The sequence below is a fragment of the Pelophylax lessonae genome (genome assembly GCF_965119305.1).
Source record: "Pelophylax lessonae genome assembly, chromosome: 3".
NCBI lineage: Eukaryota > Metazoa > Chordata > Amphibia > Anura > Ranidae > Pelophylax > Pelophylax lessonae.
Window position 1 is genome coordinate 242,144,381 of NC_138770.1, and position 12,830 is coordinate 242,157,210.

Sequence of the window (12,830 nt, forward strand, 5' to 3'; positions counted from 1 at the left end):
ATCAACTTTACCAAATACCAAAAACGTAAAAACTGCATATTGGAGAGACTTGCAATACCAATTTGTACCCCTGTACTCTGCTGTGTTCAAGCGGGAAACTTCCAGAATTCTGGAATGCCTGATTCCTTCCACTAGCTCCTCTCACAATACTGTACACAATGGGAAACTTGTTGACTATAGAAATTTTGCTGGCAGGTGTATTAACTTTACACTATGGAATTCAGATTTGCTGCACGAAAGAGAGCCATATAAGAGGACCATTATTTTGGATTTTCTTTTAGAAACAAAATAGTTTAATTTTTTTGAACCATAAGTTTAAAGTGTTACTAAACCCAGGACCCTGCATTCACTATATCTGGTCTCCCACAGTACACAGAACATGGAAATGCAATAATTTTAGTAAATATAAATGGCTAAATACCTTTTCTCATCAGCAGTATATAGCAGTCTTGTGACTTCTATCAATGCCTGGTTTAAGCTTGTAGGAGGAGTTTTCATATTGCACTGGCTGTCCTATAAAGATGCAGGACCCCTGACCCTCTGACTGGACAGTACTGATTGGCCCTGTGCTGATCACATGCATTCTCCCAAGAAAAAAAAAAAAAACTGAATTTTTGTAAAATCTTACTGTAAAATTCCTTTCTCTGAGTCCTCTGACAGTCGCCGCCCACTCATACAGTCTTCACCAATGGGTATTGACCTCTTATCCACAGGAGCAAGCTAGGCATAAGACTTGTTAAAAACAAAGTAATTTACATAGACACACCTGTAGGGGGCTGTCCCACTGGTCCAATACCCCCCTGCTATCAGCATTCCTAACTCAGTTTGGTAGCAAGCAGTTAAAGTCCAAAAAACCCCAAAAGAGGGGCGGGGGCGGCGACTGTCAGAGGACTCAGAGAAAGGAATTTTACGGTAAGATTTTACAAAAATTCAGTTTTCTCTTACGTCCTCTGACAGTCGCCGCCCACTCATACAGTCTTCACCATTGGGACGTCCCAAAGCAGTGTAGACATGAGGGGTGGGAAGCGCAACTGTCACAAAAGGCAACAAAAAGGGATAAAAGGTAATATGTGTAAAATGTATATGAAAAAATTCTCCAGCGATTGGAGTGTTGTAAATAATTTTTTACCTGGAAAATGTAATAAAGAAATATAAAAAAAAAAAAAAGGCAAAGCCGCACCCAGGTCAGAGAAAGGAACCTTATCTGAACAGAAAGGTAAACCCTCTGGGTAACAGAAAAGCTCAACTGGAGCAAACAACCTAGGAAAGCAAATAAACAAGGGGGAAACAACCCCAACAGCCAGGGGCCTGCAAAACTAGGACCCCCTTAAGGCACTGCCGCACACAGAACTTTGCGGCCAAAGGAAGCATCAGCAGATGCCAGAACATTAAGTTTGTAGAATTTGGAAAAGGTGTGCACAGATGACCAAGTCGCAGCCTTGCACACCTGGGCCACCGAAGCCTGATGCCGGAAAGCCCAGGACGCACTCACCGCTTTGGTAGAGTGTGCCGTGACAGGGAAGGGCGTTACCCGTTCCCTAATCGAATAGGCCTGTACAATCGTCTGTCTGATCCATTTTGAAATGGTTGCCGCAGACGCAGCCATACCCTTCCGAGGTTCCTCAGGAAGGACAAAAAGAGAATCCGACTTTCTGAAGGATTCAGTGGACGACAGGTAGACCCTGATCACCTGGACTACATCATAGGAATGCAAGGCACACTCCTTAGGATGCTTAGGGTTCGCACACATCGAAGGTAAGACAATATCCTCGTTAAGGTGAAAATCAGAAACCACCTTAGGAAGGAAAGATTGGTTAGGTCACAAGACCACCTTATCCCTATGAACCACCAGGTAAGGGGAGCGGCAAGACAAGGCCGCCAATTCCGACACTCTGCAAGCAGAGGTGATAGCCACCAGAAAGGCAACCTTTTTCGTCAGCAGAGGCAGAGAAATTTCCCTGATGTTTTCAAAGGGAGGACGTTGCAAAACGGACAGGACCAAGTTTAAGTCCCAAGGAGGTAAAGGTGCCCTCCGAGGAGCAGTCAAATGACGCACACCTTGAATAAAGGTGCATATCAACGAATTTGATGCCAAGGGGCACTGAAAAAGGACGGCCAGTGCAGATAACTGGCCCTTAATAGTGGTCAGCGCAAGACGCTGGTCCACGCCAGATTGGAGGAAGGCCAACACCCTCGCCACCGGAAAGGAGCGAGGATGGATGCCCCTGGATTTACACCAGGCAAAATAAGCCTTCCAAGTGCGGTAACAGATCTTACCAGACGAAAGCCTTCCTAGCCTTGAGCAGGGTAGGAATGACCGCCGACGAGAGACCCCGATCTCTCAAGAGCTGGCATTCAACAGCCACGCCGTTAAAGCCAGCGACCGTAAAGCAGGATGGAAGATCGGCCCTTGAGACAGCAGATCGTCTCCTTAGGGGAGTCGCCACGGAGGCTCGACGACCAGTTGTATGATGTCCGCGTACCAAGACCGGCACGGCCAGTCTGGGGCCACCAGAATCACCAACTTCGGTTCCGAAACCAACCTGCGAAGGAACCTGGACAACAACTGAATCGGGGGGGAAGGCATAAATCAGGTGATAGTGATGCCAAGGCACCACCAGCGCATCCGAGGCGTCTGCCAGAGGGTCGCACGTTCTTGTTGTTTAGCCAAGATGCGAACAGATCCACATGTGGGGTTCCCCATCTTGCACGCAGCATCCTGAACACCTCCGGGTGTAGGGACCATTCCCCCTGGTCCAGGGTCTGGCGGCTCAGATAGTCGGCCTGCCAATTCTCCACAACTGGAATGAGAACCGCCGAAATCGCCGGGACATGAGTCTCAGCCCAAGCCAGAATCTCAGTCACTTCCATGGCTGCCCGGGCACTCCTGGTGCCCCTTTGGTGATTGATGTAGGCCACAGCCGTGGCGTTGTGCGTCTGCACCAGCACAGGGCTACCCTGAAGCTGATCCGACCAACGGAACAAGCACAGCCTGATCGCTCCCAGTTCCAAGATGTTTATCGGCAGGGAGGACTCCTCCGCCGACCAAGTGCCCTGGGCAGACAGAAGACCCAGCACGCCACCCCAGCCCGACAGGCTGGCATCCGTGGTGATCACCGTCCACAACAACTGGCGGAAAGATTTCCCCTCCGTCAGAGCCGGGGACTGAAGCCACCAGAGGAGATCTACTCTGACGTGGTAGCTCAGAGACATCCTCCTGTGCAAGGATTGAGGAAGCCTGTCCCATCTGGCCAGGATCTCCGCTTGAAGAGATCGCGTGTGGAACTGTGCAAACGGTATCGCCTCGAAGGCAGATACCATCAACCCCAGGGACCGCATGCAGGTCCGGAGTAATGAGGATTGGTTGTCCCTGAGGGCCCTGACCTCGGTTTTGCAGAGTCCGGAGCTTGTCCGTCGGCAGAAAGACTTTTGCTTGGGCAGAGTCAAGAACCATACCCAGGTAAGGGAGACAAACAGAGGGGACATGGTCGACTTCTGCATGTTGATGGTCCACCCGAACTCCTGGAGCATCTGAACGGTAGTTGACAGATTGCATAATAGGCTCGGGCTGACACTCGATCTTAACAGGAGATCGTCCAGATACCCCAAGATCGCAATCCCCTGTGCCCGCAACAGGGCCAGCACTTTGGTAAAAAATTGGAGCCAAAGCGAGACCGAAGGGTAACGCCACAAACTGATAGTGTTCCTCCGCGATTGCGAACCGGAGGAACCTCTGGTGACCCTTGAATATGGGGATGTGTAAATACGCATCCTTTAGATCGATGGAAGCCAGGAAATCTCCCGGGCTTAACGAGGCCACCACCGAACGGAGGGATACCATGCGGAACTTCTGAACCCGCATGAAGCGGTTCAAAGCTTTCAAGTCCAGAATCGGACGTACCTTGCCCTCCTTTCTGGGCACAGTGAACAGATTCGAGTAAAACCCCCGAAACCTGTCCCGATGAGGTACCAAAACAACCACCCCCTGGGCGAGGAGATCCTGAACCGCCCGATGAAGATCGCGCAACCGATCTGGGGTGAAATGAAGATTTGAGGGAAAGAATCTGTCCCCTGGACGCGAAAGGAATTCGATCTTGTATCCCGATCGAATGATTTCCTGAACCCACCTGTCCGGAATCCGGAACAGCCATGGTTCTAGAAAACCGCCCAGACGTCCCCCCACCCCAGGAACGGGTGAGAACGTCCCTTCAGGTTGAGGCGGCGGGACCTGCCGAGCCAGCGTGGCTTGGTTTCGGCTTGCCCGCCCAGGGCTTTTTCTGACCACCGTGGCCCTTAAAGGGTTTCCCCTTGACCTGCGCCTTGAAGGCACGAAAGGACCCCTGATTTGGTTTAAAAGAAGGGCCCCGCTTACCGCAGAAAACTTTTCCCTTGGGGTTCTGGGGCAGCAGAGTGCTCTTGCCCCCAGTGACCCCTTTAACCAATTCGTCCAGGGATTCCCCAAAGAGACCATTCCCCGCATAAGGAATGTCTTTCTGGAGGGCTGATCAGCCGACCAGCTCCTCAGCCATGCAACGGGTCAGCACTGCGACACCAGATAGCCGCGCTACTAGAGGAGCCTCATCCAAGGTTGCATCACACAGGTACAGAACCGCCTGACGCATCTGATCCACCATCTCCACAGTAGTCGGAGGGGCGGAATCCGCCTCTAGAGTGCGTTTGAGCACCCGGGCCTAATCAGCCACAGCCTGAGAAACCATAACAGAGGCAAAGATGGGCTTCAGCAAAGATCCCGCCACCGTATAAGCGTGGCGAGCCAGAGATTCCACCCGCCTGTCTGTAGGGTCCCTAAACACGAAGAATCCTCTGAGGGCATAAGAGTGGCCTTGTTCAACCTGGACACAGTATGATCCACTTTAGGGGACACAGTCCAGCGTGAATCCGTAGGAGACACGAAAGGGTAACGGAACCAAAACCGTTTTGGTACCAGAAAAGGGCGCTTTAAATTGCGCCATTGTTCGTTTACCGTTTCGTGAAATTCAGCGGGACAGGGGAAAACTTCTGCCGCCTTCTGGGTCCTGCGAGTCCCAAAGGAAGACTGCTTACCCGGCGGGTTGGGCTCATCCTCTAAATGTAGTGTATCCTTAATAGAAGCAATAAGCGCAGACACAGCAGCGCGTTCTTTGGCCGTTTCAGGGGAAAAGTCATCCCCATCATCCTCCTCCACCTCCCCATCAGAAGGAAAGGACTGAGACCCCTCAGGGGGGACACTGCCCATGGCAACCATATCAGATTCAGAATCAGAGGAAGGCGAATGCCTAATTCTCTTTCTAGAAGCCCGTTCTGACATCAACTAGTCCACCTTGGACGCTAAAGTAACAAGTGCAGCAGCTAGAGAAGGAGAAGAATCAGGAGTACCTGATTCATTAACCAAGGCTGGGGTAAATTTGCTGTCCTGGGACTCCATGACAAGTACAAGGACGCTGGCCCTTTAAGACGCGATCACGGCGCCCACCGCAATGTACTGCAAGTTTAAGTATCCCACTGAGAGAGGAAAGACACCGAAAGCAGAGGAATATCCCCAAAAACAGCAAAAAGGACCCCCCAGGAGTGTAACCAAGCTGCTCAACAATCTCGCTTCATGCAGAAAAGGAAGTGATGTCAAACGGCTAGAGAACTAACAAGGTTTGGTCTAAGGAAAAATGGTTGCCTATGCAGAAGAATGGGAGGCTCCAGGAAAATGGCCGCCGAGCATGTGCAAAAAGAAAACACCTTGCCACACACAAGATGGCGCCCGAAGGTGCCAAAACACTACAGAGAGGAGCTGCAGAAGTGCCCACAGTGAGGCCAAAGCAGCTGCCCCCACACCTAAAATGGAGGTCCCGCGGTTTTTACACCGCAGCGGTCCGCCCCACCATGACTGTACCCCCAAATACACTAACAGTGTGGACAGGGTTAGAGACCCCCACACAGCATAACATGCTCACAAGTGCCCGCAGGGACCGGGAGGGATGCGAGCCCCGGACACAGACATGAGGGGAGACAGACACAGCAGAATGTAATCCCCAGACAGAGGCCCCACAAAGAGGATTTACTTACCGCTTCACATGGCGTGGGTGCCTCCAGAGCGCGGGAACCCCCCACCCCAGATGGCGGGGGAGCCGGCAGCCAAGAAGAGGATGCGTCTCACGGTCAGAACCGCATGTTGAGGCATCCCAGCGAGGTAGCCACCTCGCGGCTTGTGCCCCTGAGGACAGGGGCAGGTCGTTTGCGAGACCAGGGCGCACACATAGCCTGCTAAATGCTCGATGGCGGGCTGGGATTCCCTAAGATCCTCTGTCCTGAATAACAGGACGACCAGTCCGATTCCCAGCTCCGCAAACGCTGTAGTCTTCCAGAGAACCGACTAAGCGCATAACAAATAAAATGCTAGTAGTGCAAAGAAAAAACACATTGCAGAAAATAAAAGTATTAAAATAGAAGAAAGGCTGAGACCGTAGCCCCAGCACAGGGATAGCCTATCTTACTCCTTAACTAGGCAGAAGACAAACTGAGCTGGGAATGCTGATAGCAGGGGGGGGTATTGGACCAGTGGGACAGCCCCCTACAGGTGTGTCTATGTAAATTACTTTGTTTTTAACAAGTCTTATGCCTAGCTTGCTCCTGTGGATAAGAGGTCAATACCCATTGGTGAAGACTGTATGAATGGGTGGCGACTGTCAGAGGACGTAAGAGAAAAAACTCTCCTTAAATACACAACAAACTGAGCATGTGCAGCCTGACTCCAGTAACTGTCCTATCCGGACAGGTTATGGGGCCAATGCAAGAAGAGGAGGATCTGTACATACAGGATCAAACAGTCTTTTTACACAATGCAGAGAACTACCCCTTAGGTTCCACAGTGAGTATAACAAGCATGCTTTATGCTTTACTGCATATACATTACATACTTTAATAGCATCTTGTAGGAGAACTGCATATTATTGTACAGAAAAAGAATGAGAGTGGTAGAGGATGCATGCTGCTATATACTTGTACCTCAGGGACTGAAGAATGGAAAGAAAATGCTCCAGAAACCAATTATTAAAAAAATTACTTACCATAACAAAAAATGAGGAGACAGCACTGCAGAGCAGAACAATGTTCTGTCTGACTGCTTAGAAGGAGGGAATGGCATGGGCTCAGGATGCATTTTACCTCTCTTGCTGAGGCAAGATTTCTGATCTCTACATATTAGTATAAGAATATCACTTCTGGGGCATTGTCTGATAATCTGGTTTGAATGACCCTCTAGCAGGATGGTCTAAAACTGAAGAGACAGACAAATTGCTCGAAACGCCAGATGCTGATCAGGCAATGACTATGGTGACCAAGTCCAGTGCACCAACAAGGCACCCAGGACTCCTTCCCAGTCCAACAGCCTGGCATCTGTCGTGGGGATTTTCCAAAATATAGGAAGGATGGACTCTATTCTAGAGCCAAATTTCCGAGCCACCAAGCCAGTGACACCCTGGTGCTTGGTGAAATTTGAAATTGGTTTGTCCAGGGACATGATTGACTTAAATCATGATGACAAGATGTTGCTTTGTAGGGGTCTGGACGAAAACTAAGCAAATTGGACAGTCTCCAAAAAGAATGACACATCACGCCCAAGACTGGAGAGCATAAATCAGAGATCACAGAGTGAAGTTCCCCCTGCAGAAGAAAGACCCTGGCCTGAGGGGTGTCCGGGACTAGACCCAACTAATCCAAGCGATGAACCCATTCCAATGCTAATTTGATGGTTCAGGATCCATTCGAACTGCTGCAATGGCTGGACAGTCACAGCCACGTTGTCCGACAGAGCCCAAGCCAACTGCTCATACTTTCAGTGTGAGGATGTTAATGATTCATACCAGCCATCGCCTACAGTAAAAGATAAGGCTGTGAATCTGCAGATGCTAAACTAGTCATGCTGTCAGACTCTAGGCTCCCAGGAGAATCTTAAGGTGACAGTTGTATTCATTTTTTTTTTTTTTTTTAAAGGGTCCAATGGCCTAGGGAAACCTTCTGTGCAAATAACTGGAAATACAAATCTAAAATAAACTGATAATTGCTGGGGAAATTGTGCAAAAAAGGAGGAGGCATGATGTTTCAAGTGGTCCACTTTCTAGTGGCCAAAGAATAATCCTATCATCTGTATTCCTTGTTAATGAAATATCCATTTAAAAAAAAAAAAAAGTATGAGATATAAAACCCATATGAAGATAGCTGGCAACCTTCATCTCTGACAGAATGTATTTATTTAAAAAAAAAAAGACATTCTACTTTAACTGAGTAGTAGTGTCCTGATGCAGGGTATCCACACTCAAACACATGCATTGGAGCCCCTTAACCTATGTCATATGGCTTTCATAAATTTTGTACAAGTCAGGTAAAAGTATCTGCCTGCCTGAAACCCACTCAAATCATAGAAGTCCAAGACTTTTAATGTCATTGTGAGAAGTGTTACTAAAGAAAGTATGAAGTCTAAGGAATAACTAAATTAAGTATTTAACGCCTGCAAGATTGTTTACTAAGAAATCCTAACAACTTACCAATGGAATAAGAAATGGGTCTTTAAAGCTAAGGCTTGCTGCAATAGTTAAGACAGGATCCAAACAACCAAACAATGCCCCAAAGAGAATCATCTTTCCAATGTGCGGTTCAACTGGTAACCGTGCCAAGTGAAATCCAAGGGGTGTCAGTTCTTCGCGTTTATCGAGAGCATTCTGGAAAAGAATGAAACAGATTGGCAGACCTATGAATGGCATTAAGTTATTTAAACACATACACTGGTAGCGCAATTGTTAAATTTGGGTTACTCAATTTCTTTAGCCAAATTATTTCAGGTTTATACCCTCTCATGGTCATAAACGAGGATGAGCTTCGAGTTTGAGGACAAATTCGACCTGAGCTCGAGACGTTTGAGGTATGCTGGTCGAAAAAACAGAAGTCAGATTTGGCCAGTTTACCAGCCTACCTATACCTCTGGCTGCTTCAACCAAGCTATTATTTAGTGGCAACACTACTAAATGACAGTTTGCTGCCCGCCACCTTATTTCACATTTCAAACAAGCTGGCAATTTGCTAGAGAACATCACCCAACATCCCCAGCCCGTTTAACACTCAGCCGCCAGCCAGGTAACCATTTGGGGTGGGATTGCCTGAAAAGAGGCTCGTCGTGGCACAGGTCGCTCATTGGGATTAATGATGGATCTATAGCGATGGATGACATTGAAGGACACAAACACAAAATACCTTACAAAAATCCTGCTAAATCTAAAAGATAAAACTGCATTGAGTCAATAAAGCTCTGTGTGTATGAATAAGGTATTGGGGACTCATTCACATGGGTGATCTGGCCTGCACAATGAACCAGTGTGTGTGTGTATATATATTATATATATATATACACACACACACACACACACACACATATATATACATATACACACACACACACACACACATACATACATATACATATACATACATATACATATACATATATATATATATATATATATATATATACATACACACTTTTTTTTTTTTAAATGTGACTAGAGATGTGTGGGCAGGCTATGTTACGCTATGGAGATGTAATGGCTCTACAAACACAGGCCTAATTTGACAGGCATGTGTATGTAGGTGTACTGCCCTTAACACAGACCGCGTGCATTCGGGGGCCACTCACCCACACATGCACACCAGTCAAACTAGGAACTGCAGCTGTGTTCATACAGTTTGTGTCCACTCTGTAGGTGGCTCTGGCTGAACAAAACAAAACGCTCATTCACACTGCATGGATCAGGACCACCTGTGTGAATGAGCCCTTAATTTTTTTTTTTTTTTTTTTACTGCCCAGGCCCCTTATACCCCTGTGTGTATTCTGTTCTGCAAATTGCCTTTCTCTCGTAACACCGCTCATCCCCTCTCCTGCCCACATCTGATTCCCCTGCTGCCCAGGCTAGGAAGACCGGTGTCAGCCCCTTAGCAGCCCTGAAAACTACTAAGGGGTTGGCTTAGCAAAACAATGCCAACAGGCCAAAAATAAGGGAATTCGGTTGTCAAACTCCAAAGCAGGTTGAAGCACCTTACGGCCAAAGCTGCCATCAGCATAGGCCTTAAAATCTATGTTCATCTCTACATGAATATAAAATGAACATCTTTTTGCAGGTAAAAACAGAGTGTGTTTATTATTTTTTTCAAAACAGGAGTCTAGAAAGCATTGCACCCATGATCTGCTGATGTCAGGCTCCTGCACACACAGTGTCTACAGCTCTATTCCCGTGCCTGTGTATGGGCTGTCACTGGAGAGTGTAGGCAGTTCAAACTACCAGTATGTGTGCCGCGGTGGCTGACGGTACTTGTAATTTATTAATTCACAGGGAACTGAATGATTAACGTGGCTGTGTGAGCGGAGCCCAGCTCTTTTACAAAGTGACAGGGGGGGTTCACACCCCCCTGCCCACTGAAGTGTTCCAAGAATGAACCTATTCTTTAACAACCACCTCAAAAAACTTGCGAACAGAGGACCACATGGTGGCCATGCAAATCTGGGAAACAGACACTTGATGTTGTAAAACCCAAAAGGTACCGACTAAATCAGTTAAGTAACCTTAACAGGAAATGGTTGATTCCTAACCTTCAAGGCATAAACCTTAGTGATAAACTGCCTAATCCTAGATATAGTTAAACAAGATATAGGCTAATCCTTGAGGGAGCAGATTCAGGTAGAGGAGAGACTACCTTCAGGGGAAAGGGGGTAAGAGGACTCCATAACACCTTGTCCCTATGAAGAAAAAAAAGGTCTCTGAGATAGGATAGCCAAGACTGAACCCTTTACAGTGCTCAAGGTCAAGTGCTGATCCAGCCCAGACTGGAGAAAGCACAGGACAGTTTCCACTGACTATTTTCAAGGTCAGTGGTTTCCAACTTCTGTCCTCAAGTACATAACTGGCCATGTTGTGGGAATTTCCCTTACATAAAATTGCTCTCATGAATATGAAGCCATTGACACCAGTTTAAAATGTAGCAGTACAAAAAGAAAGAAATTCTAGAAACCTGAACCTGAGGACGGAGGATGGAAGCCATTGCTCTAGGGTGAAAATGATGTGCTTCAAATCATGCAAAGTAAGCCTTCCAAGAGCTTCACGTCCTAACCTTAAGAAGCCTAGGAATAAGAGTCTGAGAAACCCCGACTTCTTAGGCCTCGGGCTTCAACAATAAACCCATCAAACTAAGCAACCATGAAGCAGATCCTTGAGACAGCAGGTCTGGTCTATTGGGAAGTGCCCAGAGTGTGTCTTCCCAGGAGACTGATAAGATCTGAGTACAAAGTAGTTCAGGGACAGTTTGGTACTAATAAGCCCACTGGAATGTCCTCCATCTCAATCCTGTGAGGCGGTGGCAGAATCCCCTGGGTCTGATTATCTGGAAGCATATGCTATGCCCAGCTTTGAAGGCCGAGCAAATTCCCATGGCAGCCACTAAGGGCTGTGAAGCCACCCCTACCAGAGAGAAGGCCATCCTAAAAAAGGGAGTCAACTTCTTATCTGTGATGTTTAAAGTCCAGGAACTCATCCACTGGGTCTGATTCTTCAGAACAGAGTATCTGCTTTGCTCCCACTACAGCAGGCGTCAGAGCCACTCCCACCAAAGAGAGGGATTCCTTAAAAAAGGCTCTAACTTCTTATATAAAGACCAGGACTTCATACACTGGGACTGTCTGGGTCTTATTTAGGAAAGAAAATAACCAGGTCAACAGCCGCAGAACCCCACTTCCAACAGATTTTCTCTATCAAGGGGCATTGGCAAAATCCTCCTAAGAACTGTCTCATCCTTCTGTGAAAGGGGAACAAGATCATCCATGTTTGTGTCCCAGGAGTTCCAAGCCAGTGAGAACCCCTGAGAAAAGATTGTGTAAACCCGAAATGGCTGCTGAAAATTTCTCCCTTGACACAAATGAAGAGGATTGTCCCCCTGGATCAGTGGGCATAGCAGATAAGGGCAGATATTCAGAGCTAATATGACCCTTCTGGGAGCCCTTCGCAGGACAAGCTCTGCAGGGGGTTCTCACTATCCGATAGAGGGATCTGAGAGTCCACCCTATTGTCTCTCCCCCCCCCCCCCCCATCTCTCTGCCTGCACAAGGCCATGGCTTGCTGGCAGTTTATAGGTCTTCATAGAGATTAACCACCCAGCTGAGAGGAGTGTAGACACAGCCAAACACTGAAGTGGTGGTCAACCCCTGATCAGATCCCCTTAATACTTGCATTTGGAAGGCGACGTAACCTGTAGAATTGCTGGCTGTATGGAGCTGCAGGAGTTACACATGCTTCTGCCTCAGGGAACTGGAAAATTGGCGCCAGTAGGACATTATCGCATCCACTCCTCTTTAACACCGCTACTGTGGTTAAGCCGTTCTCTCTAGAAACAGCCCAAATGCACAAGGCAAGGACACCAGGGGGGAAAACTGCCACAAGCTTCAAAGTCAAGAGGAAGCCACCAGGCCCAATCTTTACCCATCAGAGTGAGCATGTCCCACAGGGCATGTGGGGACTCAACTCCACTTCAGGGGTTTCACTGCCCTGGACTTGAACAACACCCTGCCATCAAGTTCACTGTACCCAGTAGATTGTTGCCCACAGGATCTAGTGCCATCTGGAAGCATTACAGGCTTTCTCCACTCTCGCATGCAGGGTTCAGATACAGTCCCACATTGCCTGCAGGCCATAGGGACGGCTTCAGATAACAGCCCACCTCTACTCCACCAGGGGTATAAGGAACAGGCCAGGATTTATAGAAACAAAACCTCTTGTCTCTCAACTGCCTTTTTTTGTCCATTC

The 12,830-nt window shown here is 47.9% G+C and overlaps 1 protein-coding gene across 1 annotated transcript in view; it reads right to left on the bottom strand.

The window, feature by feature from the left end:
* DHX36 (DEAH-box helicase 36) overlaps positions 1-12,830 on the bottom strand; it is a 181,313-nt gene that overhangs the window by 77,921 nt on the left and 90,562 nt on the right. Inside the window, exon 18 of the mRNA XM_082251944.1 lies at positions 8,535-8,708. Coding sequence (XP_082108070.1) covers positions 8,535-8,708 — 174 coding nt within the window. The remainder of the gene's footprint in view (positions 1-8,534; positions 8,709-12,830) is intronic.